We start from the raw sequence: 22,876 nt of genomic DNA, 5'->3' as shown, positions 1-22,876 counted from the left end.
AAACAAATTTTTTGTTCACTAAACTAGCTGTCCTGATGAAGATTGTGTATCCAAGACATGTCTTGACAGTATGAGATGAGCTATAGTCAATTGCTAACATTAAGACCACATATTGGAAAGTAAACCCCAAGAAATGAGCTCTAGTACATGTAGAGTAAGAGTAAGTGGTGAGTGCTAGTTCTCTTCTTACTAGCTAGAGACACAAGAAAGCACTGGCTGAGGTGCCAGAAATATGACTACAACATAACTACACTTAATGGAGATTGATACCAGGTGACTGTTTAAACTAGTAATTTGGAGTAAATAAAGGCAGACTATTACCTGAAGGAGCATCAGTTAAAGTGGCTGAAGCTTCACTGAATGTTGTCTTGTTAGAGGTGGAGGCTTCTAAAACAGAAATGAAATAAAACAGATTATAGGTGTATTGATTTGATATCAATTCAACACATTTTCAGACAAACTACCATGTAAGTTTAACGACCACCAAGGTTTTAGATTTACTTAATTTGCCAGTACTGCACTGATAATTGGACTTTATTTATCATTCATGACTGACCGTTCAAAAAAAGATATGGTCCTATTTTGTGGTATTTCTCAAAGTAAAATTCAACTCTAGCAACAGTTACTTGTTGTCAGATTTTTGTTAAATTTGGCGATCAGTCCTGGTTATCGTTATCACCAGCATCAAACTTACCTGACTCCTTGTAAGTTGGAAGAGAAATGGCAGAAATAGTCTGAGAATAGTTGGATGTATCTGGTGGACTCATTTTCTCATCAGCCATTACTCAAACCCACGTCTGCTTCTTGTTGTTGATTGATGTACTGGTGTGGTTGAATATTATATCCTTATAAAGGACTTTTAGTTCTCATCTGAAAACAAAATCAAGCTCATAAGTAAAAATTAAGTTTGAAGTTCTAGTTTGCCATGTGGTAGGCCTAGATGGAAATCACATTACTGTACCTTTGTTTCTGTTTTACTGCAGAGTGTTTCACATAATGGCCTGTCTAATATTTAATGAGTTGGCCTAATTTTAGAGATGTCATCAGCAATGTCACTTATGCCAACTTGTGTGTGGCATTGTCAAAAATGAAATGCTACAATTCTGAAACTGCAATGGATGTGGTATCATTTGAAGCTACTCCTTTCTGCAACGTGATTTTCACAAATTGATCAAGAAATAAAATATTTCCTCAAATTTCTACTGCAATGTCTGACAAATCGAAACTGAAACTTGAGACAAAAGAAGTCACATAAACAGAAGACTATGTCGTAGAAGGAAAAATAAACAAAATTCCCCAGCCTGAAAAAGGGCGAGTACATGTAATAAATTAGGCCGACAAAATGACGTCTGCTCTCAATTTTGGATCTGATTTTCTAGAGAAGACATTTATCAACATATCTGGCTTAATTGATCGTCAATCGGTGAAGGATTTTCATACAATTTTACTAATTTTACCTATTTTGGTCGGCAACATCTTTTCTGGGCAGACATTTTTCAGACATGCTCAGTGAATGACTTCCTGGTTGGCTGAAGGTCAGAGGGTCAAGGCTGTTTATTGACCTCTTTACTTTCATTTTAGCAAACCACATTGTGAGTTGTGAATTTGTAACATTTTATCAAAATTTTCAATATTTTGATCAATATTACAGGCTGTAAAGGCTGTTTTCATCTTCATTTTGTTGAAAGGCTTTGATTTGAAATGATAGACTTTTGAAATTTGTTCAAATATGTTTGAAAATGGCTTAAGTTATATTTAAGTAAAAGGTGAAGAAGATTTGTATGCCATTTTTACCCTTTTTTTGACTATAATCCAATTTTCTCTTTTAATATATTGTTAGTCAGAAGAAAGAAGATGGATATTTTACGGCCCGCAGTTATATGGATTGGTAATAGATGTTATAGAAAAAATCCCATCAAAAACGACAAGGGTGAGATCGAAAATGAAGGAGGCAACTATGATGAGGAAGAATTCGGTAATTTCTTTAAATTTCTTAATGGTTCAATTTTTGTGTGTTTCTGGTCCCTAACAAAGCTGGATATAATTTAAAGGCTGTACCAAACACCCTTAATATTACCAATGAGCTCTTCCAAACATAAGATCACACTGTTTTATAATATAGAAAGTATTGCATGTGTGGAACAGTTCAATAAAAAATCGAGGGGTGCCAAATATGACAGGCAATGATTTTTTTCATATTATCTGTACCCCTGAATTTTATCATTTTTGTTTAGAAATGGAAGATGATAGTTGCTATAACGACGAAGTCTGTGATCCATTTACTAAAATAGAGCAGACGGAATCTGGGTACCGAGTTGCCTTGGACATTCCCAGTGCCTATTTTAAATTTATAATCGGAAAGAAAGGGGAAACTAAGAATAGGCTGGAACATGAGACGAAGACACAGATTCGAATTCCCAAACAAGGCATGGAGGGTGAAGTCGGTAAGTTAATCACATTGTTTGGTCAAAATTCTTTAGTTGACCATCATTTGAGCTCCCAAAACCACAAACCATTATTTTTGATGTGTCATTTGATCCTTTAGGTGATAAGAGTTGGCATTAGACTAGCAGCTGAGTCCAAAATTGTCCTTAAAACTCCCAGGACACAAGTCAAAATTCAATGTCTTTTGATCCACCTAGAAAGTGATAGGATGTCCTGGATTACAACACACAAACTTTTTAATATATTTATTGTTTGAGTTATTATCTTCTTGTCTATTCTGTCATCTTTGCCAGTGACATTTTATCTTGATTTTGGTTAATGGTTAAAACTGATATGTTGGTTTAAATACTTTATTTAGATGCAGTAGGACTAACACCTTTATTTTATTTTATTTCAGTAATAATGGGAAGAGATAAGAAGGGTGTGGTATCAGCTAAAACTCGTATTGACGTTCTGGTTAACTCGGCACGTAATAAACAACAATTTACTCATTTCTTATCAATACCAGTTGTATCGGACGCTGTGATTGGTGGATTTGAAGATTTTAAAATCGATGTCTTAAGAGAATGTGATGGGGTTCGTTTTTTTTTTCAGCTTATTTATTTATGATCAATTTTTATGACTTTACAATTGGTTATGGATAATCTAAAAATATTATTGCTAAACAGTTATGCCAGGGACCTAATTTGTTAATTCTGCAATATGATTGTTTTCTGTTGTTTTTTTTTGGTTGTAACCAGATGAAATCTATGTACATGATATGACCCATCACAGTACTGAAAACAAGTCAGATTCAATTATCTATATTTTCCGATAATTCTGTGGTGCTGTCGTCAAATTTTATGATTTTTTTTTCCAGGATAGAGGATTAGATGCCACAATATTCCAGAACCCTAAAAAACTTCACATGACAATCGGAACGATGGCGTTACTGAATGAAAGGGAGATAAACCAGGCTGTAGTTTTATTGCAGCAATGTCAACAGGATCTTATAGAGTAGGTATTCCTGTCAAAATGTTTTTTCTAATTATCCTTTTGAGGTGTTATGTCAGTTGTAATAGCTTTACATTGTTAAGAAGGTGACCCTGATATACATACAATGTGTAAAGCAGTGGTTCCCACCTATTTCAGCCTTCACTCCCCTGGAGCAATCACGTGCACCTTTCACACCCTCAAAATTTGTTTCATCAACATTTTCAACATTTGTTGATGTAAGGTGCTCTCTCAATTCAAAACAAATTCTTCTCCTACACCAATTGGCCACACCCCTGACACCTTAGTCCCACACCCCAGGGGGTGAAAACACCCCAGGTTGGGAACCAAGGGTGTAGAGAAAATCCTTAGAAACCCTTTATTGTACATAATCATGGGTTTGATATTGTGTGTTTTTAACTGATATATATGTGTTTTGTTGTTTCTATTATAGACCAATATTAAAAGGGAAGCCAATCAAATTAACAGTGGAAGGTTTAGAATATATGAATGATGATCCTAACTCTGTTGATGTTTTATACGCTAAATTACAGGGAGACGATTTAGATAGGTTTGTAACTTTTCCTTTTTGTATTTGTACTTTGTAGGTTTGTTCTTTGTTTAACAGACCCCGAAATGAAATACTGGGGAGACAAATTAGACAGATTGACAGCAGTGCCTAAAATTGGGGGTAAAATTTAGAAGAAATCTGACTTATGGGGGAACTGTCAGGGTTAAGATTCCAAATACAAAAGCAAAGTAAAAGTGCCTTAGGTTGGACCCTTCCAAACTTGGAAAAATATAATTGAACTTTGTGTATTCTTACTCATATTTTGGGGCAAAAGCGCACAAAATTAAATGTGCATGTTTTTGTCAAAAGTTATGAGTTTGATAATTTTTTCATGCTTTTAAAAAATCAAAAAAAAGAATGTGTAAATTCCTACCAAAGATGTTCAACTCCATTTTATATTTCAGATTACAGAATTTGGTAGACAGAATAGCTGATAAATTCACCTCAGCTAATATCATGCAGAGAGAGTATGAACGCATCAAACTTCATATTACAGTGATGAACACCCTAATGAGGAAAGACCCCACCGGTGCTTCTGTGGCCAGACGACAACCTTATAAGGACAGGGAATCATTTGATGCTACTTCAGTTTTAAAGGTAGGCCTTATTGAGTATTTTATCTCTTAGACAATATTGACGATCAATTTTCGTACAGAAAGCAGTCTGAAGCAGATGATAGGTTTTTGAAAAAAGAACGTAATTGTTATATGTTCCTTTCAACTTTTATTAACCAATCAAATGAGCTTAAAATTCCTTTTATCGATTAGGATTCAGGTAAAGTTTTTCTAATAATTTTTACAGTTCTCTGTGTTCGTAAGGATCTTGTTATTGTCATTTTCAAATCTGATCCATTCTGTCTATTTCAGAAATTTGGTAATTATAAATTTGGGGTTCACCATTTTAACACTTTACACATATCCAATCGTTCGGCAGTAGGACAGAATGGTTATTATGAACCTACGGCTTTTATTCGGCTGCCTTGAGTGGACCATGCTGAAATTCTTTGTTCTTAGCTTGGAAACTTGATTAAAATTTCAGATGAATTTTATGCCGCTACAGTTTTCATTTCTTTACCTTGAGTGGACCATGATAGGATTCTATATTGTTTTTTGACACTTGATCTAAATTTCAAATTTGTGTAGTAGGACAAAATATTATTTACCAACTTTGGCTACCTCAATTTGGATTTTAATATGTGCTTTATAAGGACTTATGACAGACTTGCGTTCTGTTATTTGGAATATCGAAGTTCCGTTAAAAGTAACTCCTCTTGTATGAGAAGGTTGTTTTGTGTGGTTAAAATTCACTGTCTGATACAAAGCTATTTGGATAAAGTGAACAAGGGTCCATCTATTTATTGATAAAATAATTAAACAAAGATTATGATGTTGACTTTATGTTTTAATCAGATTGAATATGGAATTGACAATAATACTTAAACCTTTCCTTCAGCAGTTTGTTTGAATCACACAATATAACATAGTAAGATAAATAATTTGGCTTTAAAAGTTTGCTTACTATCAAAATCAGCAGTAGATAACCACCTTATTTTGGCCTCACCATGGCTTCAACATGTAACAGTATATCATAAATATCAAATAGCAAAATACAATGAAGAATACTTCGTACAGTTTCAACAGTTTACATTCACAATAACATTCAAATATTATACATTTTCTTAAAATATGAAATCGTTCAACTTGCAATAAAACTTTGGCTTAGTTTTTTTTTTTAAAAAAACTGGTCTTAAAATAAAATACTGAATAATTGTAATGCTGATTTAGGTTTAATCACAGATACAGTTACAATGGTTTAAAATACAATACTTATAATTCTATCACAGTTCAATTAATACTTCTACAATATCACATTAATATATACAATACTATTGGTTATTCACAGTTTTACATCCCCAAAGCCACGTCCATAACTTAAAAATTTAAGGTACATATCCCCATGGTTTAATGTTAACGGTTTTGATTTGAAAGAACTTGACTTAGCCAGTAGGACGAGCTGGTAAGGTTTCTTAGTGATCAATTAAGGTATGACACAGTTCAAGGTCATGTACTTCAAGGTCAAGGTTCAAGGTCAGTGTGAGACCTTGACCCCTGACCTCTTGCTGATATCACTCAATGTATCTTGGACGGCTTTTCGTGCATCTTTTGCTTCTTTCATTGATGTAACTCGTACAGCATTATACCTATGTTGTATCTGAAATAACCAAGAGCAATTTTTAACATGAGGCTGACTCTCGAAAGCACTGGTGGTGGATTCAAACCTTATGGCACCATATCACCCAGCAAACGTTAATCAAACTTGCTACCGACTTAACTATTCAACTTGCCTGGTAGAAATATCATTAGAGACCTCCAAGTTTATGTTTAGGGCTCTTTACACTCTATGTAGGTATTTTACTGTTGAGGATTTTTTCTAAATCTTACCTGAGCCAACAAGGTTTCTGCCTCTGGGAATTTATGTTTTAATTTCTTATTTTTCAACACTTGTTTTAAACTGGCTTCATCTACTGTTGTTCTGTTTCTAAGATTCTCTAGGATACTCTCAATCTTCTCTTCTTTTGATGGTTTGGGTTGGGATGGAGGCAGGGGGTGCTGAAAAATTCAGAAGATCATAAGCTGTACCTGTCAATATTGTACTAAAAATTCTTACTTAACTTACTTAGACATCAGAGTATCTTGACAAGACTATTGTTATAAATAATAGAAAGGACTTTTGGGGGAGATAGAGGCCAGAAAAATGTTTTCGAAGTGAAGCTTTAGATGGAATGGGGGACCAGTTTTTGGGGGCCAGTTGACAAGAGTTTTGTGCCCAACAGATTCTGGTGACTTGTGGCCACCATAGCCTTCACCCTATAAATAATGAAGTAATAGGTAAAGTAATTGTTAACTCACTCTTCTGTAAGCTTTAACAGGTTTAGTAACAGATTGTAGCTGTAATGATTTGGTATCACGATAAACTAGTTGATGATTCAACGCGTATCGTAGAGCTCGTACATTACTCTGTATATCTGAAACGACAACAAAACACGATATATATCCAGATACAAAATTTGGCTCCCTCTGTCAACTTCATTCGGATGTCAAATTTTGAGAAATATTTTTGTCAGTTGTATTTGTAGTGACATAACTTTGTGGCTGATCTACAAAACCCATGAAATTTAAGCCCATTTTTTGGAGACCTCAGTTAATGGATAGATGTAGGAAAAAGTGTAATTGGCCATACCTTTTGACACTTTATCTTCTTCAAACTCAGCTTCATCATCGCCTTCGAACAGTTCTTCGTAACCATGGTAACGTTTATCTAGAGGTTTACTAGGTTTGAGTTTAGTTGGTGGTCTGGAATCTTTCTCTTCCTCCTGATCATCAACCTGCAAAAATAACCGCATTAGCAACCATACCCAAAAACAAGTTTGAAACATCATTTGGATTCTCAAAAGAACCAATATATATACCAAGAGTTACACTCTTAAAGATTTAAAGGGCGAAACAAACCTGGGTCATGAAGAATGTATCTGCTTCAAGTTCTTCTCCAACATCGGACGACCAGGCATCAGAAGGTCCCGCGTCTGCTTCTTCTCGTCGTCTTGGCAATGCACCAGCAGATGCAGATCTTTGTTGCTTGTTGATTGGTGGAAGAGGTGATTTGTAGCTAGTGGATGGACGTTCTTCGTCTTTCATGAGACCAGGTGGTGGAGGTTTCGGAGCCTCTAACATCAAACGCTGCTCGACTGTCGGCCTTGGAATCTTTGGTACTTGTGTTTTCACCTGAAGTTAGAGAACTTGACTCTAAAATTCAAATAAACGGGTACTTTGATTAGATTCTCAAAGGATTGTAAAGAGTTGTATTTGGGACAATAATAGCATTGATTTACACCGCTCAAATTTTTGTCAGAGGTCTTGTAATTCCACTAAGACTATAAAATCACTATCGCAAAAGCTGCTAATAAATTATAAGTTTATCACTTACTCTTCTTGACGGCTTGTCTGAAATCTGGACGTGTTTTTTGATAGAGGGAGCCACTCTCTTCCTAGAACAGAAAATTGAACTCAATCAATGAATTGTGAATCATATCTTCAGTGATATCAGTCCCGTTTCTTAACTCTAGTCATTTCTCCCCCTGCCCACCAACTTCACATCCCCAGACTCATCCCTGTTCCCCTACCTCCCCACCCCTGTATTCCGACTACATACCTGACTAGCTTAATGCCCAATCTATCGTGTAGAAATCGTTTAAGTAATGGAGGAGCTCCGACATGTTCTGTAGTTAGAGGGTTATCATGAAATACCAGTTCAGATAACATCGGCCAGGCAGCTACAGCCAGTAAGGCTTCTTCATTACAAATCTAAAATTCAACAATTTATTAAAAATATATTCAGAGCTAGGAAACGGAAGATTGGACAATATATCTGCCAAAGACTGCTCTTTATGGAGTATTATTTACATGTTTATCTATGGATTTATTCATGAAAACTCCTGATCTTAAGACATACAGTAATCTGATTGGATAATGAAACTTAATTTAACATCAATTTCAGTAAATTTTTGAGAATATGGCCCCTGGTCCAAAAAAAATTATGCATTTGAAAAATAATTTTTTAGCACACACATATCTTTCAGTTGCTGCTACCATAATCTTTCATGAAACATCAGAAATCACTGAGAGCAAAAAATTGGACAAAAAACTCCATTTTATGAATTGTGTTGACTTGAATTTTTTAGAGCAAAAGTCCAAAAATGACTCACTTGATTATAAGCTAGACTAAGATAACGTAATTCAGGGAAAGCTATTTGAGATGCTGGTTCTAATTTTGGTTTCCGAATGGTGGAGGGTGTTCGTGGATTGATATCAGCTTCTAGGTTTAAATCATTGATTCTAGCTGACAGATCTCCCAGAGACAGCTCAAAATCCTCATCTAGCAACTCATCTGAATTTTACAAACAGAATCTAATGACTTTACAAAAACATACGACATAAAAATATATATAAAAAAAGGGATGACCAATTTTGTTCTAATCTAACTGATAGATCTAATGACTCAGATACAAAAGAATTCATGAAGTAATCTTAGATTAGAAAAATAACTAATTAGATTGAAGTTTTCAGCACCTCTTTGCTCCAGACGGAGGTAATGAAGACAGACAATGTCATGCAGTATGCAATGAAGGGAATTTTGGCAGGAGTTTTAAACAAGGTTCAGTCAGCCTGTAGTATGCATTCTTACTTTTGTTGCTGATGAGAGGATCTTGTGTTTGTATTTCTTCTTGTTTCTCTTCTGTCACTTCCTCATTTTCTACTTTGATTTCTTCAGGCTTGGTCTCAACACCAGCACCAGACTCAGTTACTTCCCCTTGGTGATCTTGAACTTCAGTGCTCTCCTCTTGTTGAGTAGCGTCTGTAATGTTTTCTGTTGATTGTTTTGCATTTGCACTTGACATTCGAGACTTTGACCGTCTGCTTGATCTGACAAAAGAAAATGAAGTGTCTGTAGTAAAGTTAGGTTATTGTAGCAAAAGACAAGGCATGAGAGATTATGACTAAATAGAAAATGGAAAGAGCGAAATGGGTTCAACATCGTCTCTTGGCTTATACATTGTGTATTTGCTAAGTTGACAAGCATAAATAAATAACAAGCAAGCCCATACATCTCCAGTGAAATTCAATATTTCAATTATTGTAGAAAAATTTGCTGGGTAGAAAAGAACATGACTAACCTTCCCTCGCGAGGAGTTTTCCGTTTCTTTCGAGGTGATGTCAGCTTTTCATCGGGTTTCATTTTACCTTGAACAGACTTCAACTGAGGTACGAAAAAAATCTGATTCTTCTCTAGATTGAGATGTTTTAAACGTTGTAATCCAGCCATAGCCGCGAAAATGTTGATATCAGAGAGTTTATTATCATCTAACATCAAAACTTCTAGGTAGGGAAATCTTGGATACTGACTTTTACTGGAATGGATGGAAAATGAAGCAATATTGATCCAAATAACCATGCAAATTTTAAAATCTTAATGACTCAAAACTCTGGCAAACTCTATGCTCAATTGAAAACTAACGAAGTTTAAAATCTATTCCACTTTTTCATCCAATAAGCATTGGCTAAATTGTCTAGTTATTGAGCCACAAAATGGTTAAGAATTTCACAAGCATATGACATATTGTCTGACAGCTATCGTTAGCTTGTAAGTGAGTTACACATCACTTCTTTACCATACAATTTTACTAAATAACTATTACTTAAACTTACCGCCCCTCTGGTACGAAGGGTAAACACAGGTCATGTGGTATATTGGTAAAACCATTACCAGTTAGATGTAAAACTTTTAAATGGGGTAATGTTCCCACTAACAGGATATCTTCTTGTGATAGGTTATTATATGATAGGTCTAGCAACTAAAACAAAATATATTGATTTTTACCTCCTACTTTCAGTATCTTATTATAATAATGAAATGAAATGAAGCTTTACATCCTACTGTTCTGGGTCCATGGAAGTCTCCCAAAAATGAGACTGGATGGACATGAAAATTTCTTATCATGCTCTTAATGTCTGGTGCTCTTTGACTATTCTGTGATCCCTACTCGACCCCTCCATCTAATGACTTATAGAAATACCACTGCCACCTACCTCTAATGTAATATAATCTGTTGGTTTTATTTGTAAACTTCTCAAACCATTTAATGGAACTTCTAATTCCCTCAAGATTGGAAAACCTCGGAACGCCTCTAAAAAAAAAAAAAGGAATGATTCTATTGATTAAAGCTGAGTTAGTGTAACCTGTAATTATCAGCTGATAAAACTAAATTTCTTTATACTTTTTTTAACTTACCAAAAAGATTGAATAAGACAGTGCTTATTTCACAAAAAATCTTTAATTTTATTAACAGATAAAATTTCAGGTAAGCATTGGAAAAAGGTTTTTTCTATCTATAGCTTACCAAAAGGGAGGTAATTTTCAGCAGCATTAACATACGCCACATTATCAAACAACACTAGATCATCTTCTTTAACTTCTGTAAAACCTTGCCCAGAAATATTTACAGAACAGAGATCACTTGGATCTTCTACACAACAATGTTTCATCTGTAAATAAAATACAAACAATTTGATAGAAACATAGAGATAAATTGTAAGGAAATTGAGCCAATTTAAAGCTGAACTTATGACAGAAATCAATCCATGGGTGTTGGCCTACAACCTTTTTTCTAGATTTAAAGAAATTAATCAAATGAAGACAGCAAGAGTACAAGCTGCCACTAGAGCCATTTTGAATAAGGGCTGGTTATAAAATTTTAAAGTTTCAAAAATGAATACTGTTCACCAATTCCACGGCATGGGCACCAAATTTCTATTTCATACTGTTTGGGAAAATGGAAACGATCACAAAGAAGGTGACAATTAAGTACAGTGTAAATTGTTTACCAAGAAAAATCCATCTAAAATAGGTCCTTCATCCTCATCATCTTCTTCCTCGACATCAAGTTTACATTCTGTTATACTCTTTCCTTCCAACTCTGATTTCTTTCTCTCCTCTTTGATGCGAGAGTACGTTCTCGGTTTGGTACATAATACAGCCTTAAACCTACGCCTCTGTTCAGCTCGATGTGATACATACCATGCACCACCAGCTGGAAAATAATCACAAAAGTTGATAATAGGATAATAAGGGCCTACCATTTAGATATGCCAAATATTTAGGAAATAAGAGACTTTATTAAGACTACACTGTGGTCTTTAAAAAATATTACACTTTTCAAAGACTCTGTTAAACAACTTGTATTAAGAAAAAAAGTCAAAAGGTTGTTGTGGTCTGAAAATATAGGTTACGTGAATTGAGTTACCTACCTTCCTACACTATGAAAAATCAAAACAAACCGCTTAGTAAAGGAATATGAACAAAATACTTTTTTGTGTGCAAAATCTGGATATAATACTAAAACAGTCGTCGAAATGAATTACGTACCTTCATCATCTACGCTGGAAAAATGTCTAACAGGAAAACAATTTGTAGCAAACGAGGAATTTCCGTCTTCATCCAACTTGATTCCTGCCAGCGACGCCATTTTGAAACAACTCCATGACAACAATGAAAGGCTTCGTACAAGATTTAGAACAATGCAAATTTTCATGAATGTTTTGTTTTATAAAAGCACCCAAATTAAATTGCATTGCTGTCTGTTTTCAATTAAAATTCCTTCAATGCATGTTACGTTTTGAATCCAATAATTAACCATCATTTTTCATTCGTTTTGTGATTTTGCAGCATCTCAATTTTAACAAACCTAAAGCAGGCGTCGCCATCTTGAAAATCTGGAAAAGAGAACAAAAATTAAAATAGAAATAATAGCAAATCAGTTGACTTCTTATGATTACTGGTACGATTTTTGCAAAGATCTTATGTTGTTAAAACTGTTGCACCCTAAAATGTTAGAATTTAGGGAACTGAAATTGAGCTTTTTGAGTGTAAATTTGCATGAATTTATAAATTCATGACGTCATGACACATCATTCATTTTTCTAAAAACAGAGAAGTGATTGATCACATTTGATAAATGAATGTGAACTCTTGCTATGAAAATTAGTAAGAGAGTTGTAAGATTTCTTGAAGAACAGTTCCTTTGTGTTGAAGTTTACCATTTAGTTATTTCTAAGATTCATTTTCTTGGCGAGGTAATTGTTTGATTTGATTTATTTTCAGTTCACTGATCAGTTAGTTTACTATGGATAGAGACAGGTTTATGTATGAGCGAGGTCGAGATATGGGGATGGACCGAGAATTTGAAATGAGAGGAAGAGGAGGAGGAGGAGGTGGATTGCTTCCTGGTCCAGTAGACGACTTCGAAATGGGAAGAGAAAGGGGTCCTTATGGCCCTAGTGGAATTTTAGGAGAGGTTCCACGAGGACGACCCTTGTTATCTGAGCCATCTGCTCCACCAAGTTTGATGGGTAGAAATGGACCTACCCCTTCTACAGTTGATCCCCTAACAGTTGGGTTACAAGAACAGCTTATGAATCACAAACGACTGGAAGAGAAACTGAATTTAAGAGAGTCACAACTTGCCCTAGCCAGTAATCTTCTTCAACAACAGAGTCAGATGATAGGCGATATCAACACCAAGATGGGAGCTCCTGGATTGATGGGGCCTGCCCCTGGACCCTTAGGTCCTCCAGGTGGCCCCTCACCAGGACGTATTCCCTCTCTATTAGATGGTCCACCAGGCCCCAGACCTGGCCCACCACCAATGATGCCAATGAAACGACCAAATGAAGGAATGAGAATGGACATGAAAAGAAGCAGATTTGATGTAAGTATATTTTTCTAGCTTCAAACACTATCAATTTTTTATTACAAAAGATCTTAAAGAAGTTTTTATGTCTACTTGAACTCAAGTCTCATTGATTTTTGACTTTACTTTATATTTGATATTTATTTAGTATTTATTTTCAAGATGAGTTCCTTCTCGAGATTTCTGTTCACATCCAGATTCCAGAGTCTATAATCACCATGTTCCTGTCTGTGAACAATCTTGGTCCTATCATGGATTTTCTCTTTCACAAATGTTTGTCGACAATTAAACTGAGTGAAAGATTGGAGTCATGCGGTACCAGTGTACACCAAAGCATTTCTATCAAAGACAAAAGAATTATTCATTATCCATTTTATGGATTAATTGCTTCACTTTTTATCAAATCAGACCTTCAATACTTGATGTTACCTGTCTAACATTCAGACCAGCCATCAGTCAAACAAAACTGAACTGTTACAGAAACATTATCCCCATTGTCAACTACCATTGTGACCTAGACCAGTGCTTCTATAAGAGAGTATCTCTTATAAAACCTTATACTATGTACAGTGGTGCTTGTTCAGAAGTTTACCGATGTTTCTATAGATTGCTCATATCTACTGCCTTTATTTATCTTGTGATAGATTTAAGCTTTGATAAATGCCTTTGTAGTATCTAAACCTTAGTTAGGAAATGATGCAAGGCTTTTGCTTTGTCTTATTCATTATCCATGCTGAAATGAAGTCGTATGTAGGTACCTTTCTCATCAACAAAAATCATTCTAACAGCACAATACAAGTCAAACTGGAGATTCGATTTGGAATATGCTATAGTGCTATAGAATTCAACATTAAACATACACTGCAAACCAAGAAGCACTTGGCTAATATAACATACTTCTCAGCAATTTGCTTACTTTAGGATTGTCTTTGTGTAGATAGTTTTAATTAGTTCCCAACTAGAGCAGGAAATTGGAACATAAAACTTTTCCTTTCTGTGTGTCAATTTTATAACCGATTTCCTGATAATTTTCAAGAAGATCAAAACCACAGCTATCTCTGGATGTTCGTCAACTGTTTAATTGATATCGAAATCTTTAGAATGATTCTTAAAATTGAATAAGTTCATTGCTAGCAATATTTGTTTTATGTAGATATTGCATTTTGGTGAAGATGTGCAAAAATTCTGTCAAACATTTGCATATGCATGTTGTATATTTCTTGGATCACAACTGCTCGACAGTTCAGAATTCTATAGTAATGCTGGAAATTTGGTTTATTCTCTTTCATAATCATGCTGTGTCTGTACCATAAATTGAGGACTTTTTTTTCAGATTTTCAACAAGGCAATGATTCAGAATATGAGATCAGAATAATTTTTGAATTTTCATTATTCTGAAGAGCCTTTCACCAGCCTTTTTTCAGCCGGAAAGTCATGCTGGAGAATTCATCCCAAGAAATCGTCTCAAGACTTACAGAAATATTTGATTCTGATATAAGCTTACACTTCTGCATTTGTAATATTTCAGCAAGGACCTCCACCAACTGTTCATCAAGGAAGACCTGATTTTATTAGGCCAGGTAACAATCAAATCCCCTTTCATTTGTCCGTGAAACTCATAATTTAGACTGAGGTTTATGTATCAAACTCTCTACCAAACAGCCAACATTCTCATCTTTGAAGTCTTCACAACATAGGAAGCAATTCCTAACGCCATTGTTGCATTCAAGTGCTATTGCTTTGTAGTTTCCTCAGAAAAAGCGATAGTTTATCTATATAGGCCCTCATTTGAGCATTTGTTTGTCATAATAGATCAGTCCCCTCCTAACTCGTTAATTTCTGGATGACAATTTCTCAAAACTGATTTAACAAGATAGATTTCTGCTTATAAAATATTAGCCAGTGTCCCTTTCCAAACAATAACACCACGTACTGCATTTACCAATAATTTTCGATGCATAACCAAATAGTTCCAGCAAACTAAAATTAGATTTATGCATGAACCCCTCAATTATGAGATTTCTTCCATACAGCAAGTCATTTTGCACTGTATCTTCATATCCATTTTAGACATTGAATCGCACACAATTATTTGTAGTCAAATGGTTATTTCTGTGACATCAAAGCAAATTCTTCAAAGGGTGACTAAACTAGAAGTATCATTCAATATCCAATTCTTTTTTTCCATTCCGGATTAAATAAGCTTTGTTCTCTTTATCTTCTGACAAGGAAAGGAATCATTAAACTTAGTGTAAAACCGTTAAAAATATACTGGCAATAGATATAGCTGAAGCATTCTTTGCTGAGAGATCAGAACAAATTTCACATTCAGTTCTTCAGTTTACTGCTTAAAATGCTGAATTATCTCCTCTTCTCATATGTTTGAAATTTTGTCTCCCGAATATTTTCTATGTGAAACCCTGTCTTCATAAGCTCTTCCAGCTTTTCCTCAACTTTAATTGATTAGTAGGACTACAGATTCGAAACCGCAGTGTGTATAATTGCAATGATGGTTATTAATTGCACTTTTAACAAAATGCGTTGTGCTACGAACAATGAAATGTGAACAACTTCAAATAACCCCATGCATTTTCCCTGATATATAACCAAATAAATGTCTTGTAACAGTATGTATGTTAGTATGAATGTATGAGTGATAGATTTATATTCTGAAATAAGATCTTTAATAATACGTTTGCCTGTTTCTAGGAGGAATAAGACGAGAGGAATACGACCCAAAATTTCCTACCACCGACAGGGTGAGTTGTCTTCTCTTTGTTTTATATCTTGTCTAATTCGTGTTGTACTCCAGCAGAGATTTTTCTGCTCATCTGGATCGAATTCAAACATAAACACAAATAGTCCATTTTATTTGTAGGTAGAATAAATAGTAATAGAAACTATACAGACATAACTTGCATTCTGTTGATTGTTACTTATACTACCTGAGAATATAGTGGACTACTCATGTTTGTTTTGAATTGGACTCGTATGAGCAAAAATATTTTTGCTTGTCTTAACTGTCATGTGTTTTCCAAACTTAAAAACTAAATATTTTCATCTGATGACAACATGTGTAAATTGTGTTGGAACGTTATGTACTTAATTGTGTTAAAGAAGTGTGTTATACCATGATATTGTCTTGTGTTTGTGATATATAATATGCCTTCGATTTCAGATTTTCCTAAGTTGTTGGCTTTCCTTGTTGCCAATTTTTTTTTCTCTTTCCTGTCAGTCTTTGGAAATTTTATTCATTCTTTTCACCATTTCATCCTTCGCTCAATTCATCCTTTCACATTCAGTTTATCCTTTCATATTAAGTTGGTCATCATTTCTTTTTCATTCATTCCTTTTGGAGTCATTTATTCTTCTCTAGTCATCCCATAATATTCAAATCTTTCTTTATTCTCAATTTCTGTTTTTTTTTTCATTCCTTCATTTCCTTCTGTCAATTCATGCTTTCTGTTCATTGCTTTCTTACTCTCCTTTTAATGAGGAGAGTATTCAACTATTCACACCTCTGGAGCTTATCATGGGCCTATATAGTAGGACGTAAAACTCCATTCATTTCATATTGGGTCTGTATATTAGAGTTCTTGCTCAATTCAAAACTCAAGCAAATAAAATTTTTTGATCACTTTTTCCATCTGAGCATCTTTTCTAAATTTTAAAATGCTTTTATTTTTCTTGACAGCTCTAAAAAGATTTTCTTCAATTTCTTTTAAAAAATTCTTATCTTTTTTTAAAAATTAGTTTCATTTTCCTTACCCTACAGTTTGAGTTTGTTTATTAACTAATCTTTAATGTTATTTATTTGATTGGTTCTTTTACTAACCAGTTCTTGTTTCAACCAATGAAATCCCTTCATACTTATTCTTGTTCCAGTTGAGTGGACCGAAGTCACGGTTTTTCTGCCATGCCTGCAATGAAGAATGTTTCAATGAATCGGTAAATCTTTCTTAGTTTCTTTCAAACTTCTTGTTCAATTTGTACTGCAATTTCTTGTTATAGATATTTTTCTGATTTTCAAGTTTAGACTCTTCCATAGATCTGAGGCATCATTCTTAGTTACTAACTGAAGTATCAAATGAATGATAATTCTGCTCATTTAGTTTCATAACCATTTCCATTTCATTTCATTTCATAATTGCCCTTGATTGGCTTCAATATAGATACTTAGTGCCTGTTCTTGACCAATTTATAAATAAAATTATCCGTAAGGCTAGTTATGGTATGCGATGACTCCTAGTCAAGGTCAATGGTTATTAAAAATTATTTAAAGTTATGTATCTAGATTATTTTACTATATGATGTACCTGACTTCCCTTTACCTTTAAATGAACCCTTCCACACATGCATATTAGTCTTTAGGTCAAAGTTTTTCTCTGTGGTGGACTATGCAGGGTGAGCAGCAGATGGGTTAATTTTGACCAACTTTTTTACCTCCATTCCCTTTGTGGCATCAAACCTTGCTTTCTAACAGTTCAGCCTTACTCCCGCGGACCCTTACAGGTCCTACATCATTTCCTAAAGATTATACAGAATTTTGTTATGACCTTGAACTCATTGCATAATCTAACCCTTGGATATTTTCAAGTTAGCTTTCCTTCTTTCTTGGTTCTCTTTTTCCCGCTCTTGGAATTTGTTTCTAAAATTTTGAGCCGATCTGATGCTAGGAAAATCTGTTAATTCAAGAACAATTTCAGGAACTTTTGCCCCTTCAGATTGTTTCTTTGAGACTTTTATAACTTCATTTCTTATTTAAATCAATTTGCGGGAAATAATTTTAAAATCTTGAAATAATTATCTGGGTGCAGACTGTTTGACTGTAGGCTGTAGCCTAACTTCCAATCAGCATTGTCTATTTTTCCACTTCTGCCTATTTGTCATACTTTCCACACCTCTCATTGGAATGGATCCTTCCATTAGATAAACATGCAACTAATATTAAGTTTTTTTGCAGGTGCATGCAGACACATGCTTCTATAGGTCCATATGTCAATGATAAGAAAATAATGTAGCCTAGCTGCTTTTTGTTTTACTAATAAATTCAAAAATCACAATTGTTTGGAAAACAAAGTAGGCTGTGGTGCTGTCCTGGCAAAATTTCCATCATTCCTCACTGTATGGCATCGCCATTTTCATTGATATAAAATGACTAATAGAAATTTTCAAATCCTAAAAATGGAATTGAATCATTTAAGTAAAGATTTCATGAAACCATGTCATTTCTGAATTCAAACAATTTATGGTCTCTATGCAATTTGACATTGGACTTCATATTTCACCTTCTCTCAATATTTATACTTTCATCATGTTGTTATTTAAAACAGTTATTCAATCAACATTTTGATTTAATTTAGAGTTAGACTTGATATTTGACTATAATATTTGAATTTAACATTCAACAGGGATTTGGTCAGCACATGAGATCTCGTCAACATGAAGAACGTATGAGAGGAGTGGGGGATGTAGCCAGATCTAATATGGCTAGAAATCAAGCTCAACAACATCTTAGATTATTAGAGTAAGTCTCTTTCTAATTCCCTATGTGATAGAAGAACCATTCAATGCAAAAAAATTAAGTTGGATAAGCCTCTAGACACAAAACACTATCATTGGTAAAGTTTCTTTTATTGAAAATAGCGTTGCCCTTCCATTATTAAATGTTAAAGAGTAATATTTACCTTTCTACTATCACTCCCTTCAATGAACCAGTTAAGCAAACTAAATAATTGAACTAAATGAGTAAATAAATATATGAGTTAAACGTTGGTCTCAATAGCATTATTGGTGTGTAAATGCAGTTGATCATACTCAACATACATAGACTTTGTCATTTATTCAGTTTGTCACATGATCAAGTGCGTTTACACACCAATAATGCTAGTGAAACTCAACGTTTAATTCTTATATATTGCCTATGCCTCACAAAAGCATTAAAATGTTACTTGTATTGTGTGTTTCAGGGATGATGATTCATTCTGTAAACTGTGTGTTGAACCATTAAAAATACCAGCTGATAAACACAAGAAGACCAGTATTCATAGGGTACGATCTAGTCTTTTTACACAACTGTTCTGACAAATTTCATGATGTATGGCGTATGGCCTTGCCTCTGCTCAATTAGATGCAAGGGAGATCTCAACAAGTTATTTACTTGCAAAGAATTTGGATTATAAGTAGTGTCATGTCACAATACGATACCTAATGCAACAAACAGGTTATGTAAAGAATTTTAAGTTTTATGAAGCTGTCCTCTAATATTGGTGGGAATTTTGAACATTATTAGACAATCGTGTTGATCAACAAATCAACAAATTATTTTTTGTTTTTTGTTTTGTTTACAGAAACGAGTTGTTCAAGTGAACATGGGATGTAGATGGTGTAATGTACCATGTTTTAAAAATTTTAAAGAAGTTTTGAATCATCGAGGAACTAAACGCCATATGGATGTGAGTTTCATTTTCTTTTACTTTATTTTGAGGATTGAAGTAGTCCCTAAAAAATCTTAATATTAATACAGTAGTTGTCTGTAACTTATCAGGAAGATATTGACGTTTTCAGTTCTTATTGATATTGTAACATCATTAGCGAGAGCAACTTTTATTCAGAACAGTATTCGGAGAAGCATTAGACTAGTTTAGCTTACCAGCGCCAGACAGGGAAGATTTGAGGGCTAAAGAGGGTCTCAAGAGGGCTGACTTAAGTGGTTAAATTATAAATAAAAGCTAATTAAAAACGGATTGAAAGCTTGGACTAGTATTGATTAGACTGTAATTTTATGTGACATTTTGTAGAATGAGAAGAAGAATAAAGATTTAGGAAGTAAAAGATCAGATAGTAGTGAGAGAGATCACAGAGATCGAGATAGACGCAGGCATGATGATGATCGTGGACACGGCAAAGATAAGGACAAAAAATCATCAACATCATCATCATTATCATCCAGCAAAAAAGACAGCAAAGACTCAAAAGACTCTAAGGAATATAAAGATTCCAAGGTATTTTAACCATATTTGGATTGCTTAATATATTTTATATTGTATTCATAAATATTCATTACATATTCACCTGACCTTTTACATATTCAAATGACCTGTTACATATTCAAATGACCTGTTACATATTTACGTGACCTTTTACATATTCAAGTGACCTGTTACATATATACATGACCTGTTACATATTTACATGACCTGTTACATATTTACATGACCTGTTACATATCTACGTGACCTTTTACATATTCATCTGACCTTTTACATATTCATCAGACCTATTACTGGCAATACATGTTCTTCCATAGTTTCAAAGTCTTAATAGTTACTTTGCTAATGAATGCAAGTTTTTTTTTAAATATTTTGTTGTACTCACTCTTACAAAGTCAAAATCTAATATTTCAAATTTCAGTCAAATGGAACAAGTAAAAGTTCTACCAGTTCTAAACCCACAGAAAAGAAAGTTGCACCTAAACCTGAAGTTAAAGATGAGAAAGTGCTCAAGGCTCAACTTGACGCTTCAGAGAAAGATATGAAAGAAATGGAGACGGCAACTTTTGATTCCAAAAAGCCTGTGGGTGAGTGACACTGTTATTATTGTTAAGCTAAGATTGACAGTTTCTTCTGCGGGTCAGAAAAGTATTACGTTATTATTGATTTCATTTATTTTAGATAAATAATTTCAACTGTATAAATGTTTTGATAATTTTCAGGACAAAGTTTGGTGATTCCAGTAACAGGATTTTTCTGTAAACTCTGTCATAAGTTCTATAATAATGAAGAGGCAGCCAAGGTCGGCCATTGTAAAACTCAAGTTCATTTTGATAAATTTAAGGTAGGCTGAAGTTTAATTGAAATACTAGAAATTATTTGGAAGACGGCACAAAGCTTGATACTTAATTAGGGTTTGGGAGAAAATAGAGGTCACAGATTTACCAGTACCAGGTACTCTCCCCACCCCAAGGAAAACCCTTTAATCTGAAATAATTAAACTATGTCCAAAGTTTTTGTTCCTAAATTTTATGTGTCAGTTTCTTTTTTCTTTTTTGCAGACTGCCATGTTGGCGAAATTAAAAAAGAAAGTAGAAGCAGACAAGAAGGCGCTCGATGAAGCTGTTAAAGAGAAAACTGAGAAAGAGGCCAAAGAGAAGTCAAAGACGGTAGTAAAAGAAGAATCAAAAACTGAAATTATTGAGATTAAAGATGATGATGAAACCGCTGAAAAGGAGGAAGTAGAGTCAGTCGATGAGGGCAAAGCAGAAGAGGATTCCACAGAGCAGACGACAGCTCAAAATCAAGATGAAACCATGGATCCAGACGATACTATGAAGACTGTCGACTTTGCAGACGTTACTGCCGAAGAAAAAAGTTTGTTGGCAGACGGTGATGAAAACGGAACTGCAAAAATGGAAGACGAGAATCAAAATGGTGATGCAGATCATACTGAAGATGACATTGCAGATAATTCCGATGCAGCCATTATTGGTTTGGAAGAGTCCAATGAAGACCAAACAACAGACGACGCTCAAAATGAAAATGAGGCTGAAAATGAAACTGAGAACCCTGAAAATGAAACTGATGAAACTATCACAGAAGAGGCTACAGAAACAAGTGAACCTACAGAGGGAGCCACAACCAAATCACCAAGAAGTCGAGTTCGTACTGGCAAACCTCGCGGTGGAAAAGCCAAAAGAGGCAAAAAATAGACTGATTTGTGTAAATATTCATTGCTCTTATCACATGACATCTAAATCATTTTCTATTGGATGGTTCATTCAACAAAAGGATGCCAGAAGTGATACAGATCACAATTCTGTAAAAACCAACCAAAACTGTTAAAATGAATGCACGAACAGGGAAATATGTTCGAGGTTTTGGACCTCTGCTTCCATTATACATGTATTTCATTTCAATATTTAATCAACTTCAAATATGAGACTAGAGCATGGACATCCTTTTCTACTTTTTACTCATAATTCTCAGCAATTGACAGTTTTTTGTGTTTTTCGAAAAGTTGGTACCTGTTACAGTACCGTACTAAAATCTTGAGTTATCCTCTTTTCAATTGCAGTCATTCATTTTGATATATTTCTTTTTTCTTAAATCTGATATCAAATTCCAATTATTTGAATAGAATATTCATAAAATATTTCTATTTTGTGGTCATTAATTTTGTATCAAAAGTTGAAGGGTGTAAATTAAGCCAAAAAGTGATTTTGAGTTTCATAAGAAAAAAGCCCTTGCATGTTTCATTATCGTCATATGGAATAGATTCAGTTAATAAATTAAAGACTAAAATCTGAAGAATTTGTTGGCTCTGACTAATGTTTCAAGGTTCATTGGAACTGTCTATCAGCTGGTTATAGGGCAAACATCTTAACAATGATGTTACAATTTAGGTTCTCAAAGTTCTTTTTTTCCTAATTTTGGCGACTTTTCCAAGAAATCTCGATCGAATTTCTGAAAAATCGAAAGAAACTTATTGTGTTCTGTTTGTCAAGGGAGACAACTCGTTTGAATTCTCCAGCATTGGAGATTGAAAAGGTTGACCTCTCTTGAAAAGGAGGAAAAAATGGCTTAGTC

At 34.3% G+C, this 22,876-nt stretch overlaps 3 protein-coding genes across 3 annotated transcripts; 2 read left to right on the top strand and 1 right to left on the bottom strand.

Moving 5' to 3' along the window:
* The first annotated feature begins 1,578 nt into the window (after positions 1-1,578).
* On the top strand, positions 1,579-5,379 carry LOTGIDRAFT_230082 (hypothetical protein). Its single transcript, XM_009046308.1, has 8 exons — positions 1,579-1,592; positions 1,841-1,975; positions 2,235-2,444; positions 2,843-3,021; positions 3,305-3,441; positions 3,872-3,988; positions 4,393-4,585; positions 4,855-5,379. The coding sequence occupies exons 2-8, from the start codon at positions 1,855-1,857 to the stop codon at positions 4,969-4,971; spliced, it is 1,074 nt and encodes a 357-aa protein (XP_009044556.1). The 5' UTR covers positions 1,579-1,592; positions 1,841-1,854; the 3' UTR covers positions 4,972-5,379.
* LOTGIDRAFT_230081 (hypothetical protein) lies at positions 5,371-12,070 on the bottom strand (the record flags this gene model as incomplete). Its single annotated transcript, XM_009046307.1, has 15 exons — positions 5,371-6,199; positions 6,430-6,597; positions 6,898-7,013; positions 7,229-7,373; positions 7,498-7,770; positions 7,973-8,033; positions 8,198-8,349; positions 8,751-8,932; positions 9,230-9,468; positions 9,720-9,953; positions 10,252-10,397; positions 10,633-10,730; positions 10,944-11,088; positions 11,428-11,633; positions 11,969-12,070. Coding segments are annotated over 15 exons (2,390 nt in total), but the record flags the coding sequence as incomplete, so codon positions are not given.
* Positions 12,071-12,295: 225 nt separating this feature from the next.
* LOTGIDRAFT_230080 (hypothetical protein) lies at positions 12,296-22,595 on the top strand. Its single transcript, XM_009046306.1, has 11 exons — positions 12,296-12,380; positions 12,704-13,310; positions 14,821-14,872; positions 16,002-16,051; positions 18,704-18,819; positions 19,262-19,343; positions 19,643-19,747; positions 20,093-20,296; positions 20,706-20,871; positions 21,007-21,128; positions 21,346-22,595. Exons 2-11 carry the CDS (start codon positions 12,726-12,728, stop codon positions 21,997-21,999), a joined length of 2,136 nt encoding a protein of 711 aa, XP_009044554.1. The 5' UTR covers positions 12,296-12,380; positions 12,704-12,725; the 3' UTR covers positions 22,000-22,595.
* The last annotated feature ends 281 nt before the right edge of the window (positions 22,596-22,876 follow it).

The sequence above is a fragment of the Lottia gigantea genome (assembly GCF_000327385.1).
Source record: "Lottia gigantea unplaced genomic scaffold LOTGIsca_10, whole genome shotgun sequence".
Taxonomy (NCBI): domain Eukaryota; kingdom Metazoa; phylum Mollusca; class Gastropoda; family Lottiidae; genus Lottia; species Lottia gigantea.
Note: the sequence above shows the minus strand (reverse complement) of the source record. Positions and strands in the feature narration are given on the sequence as shown.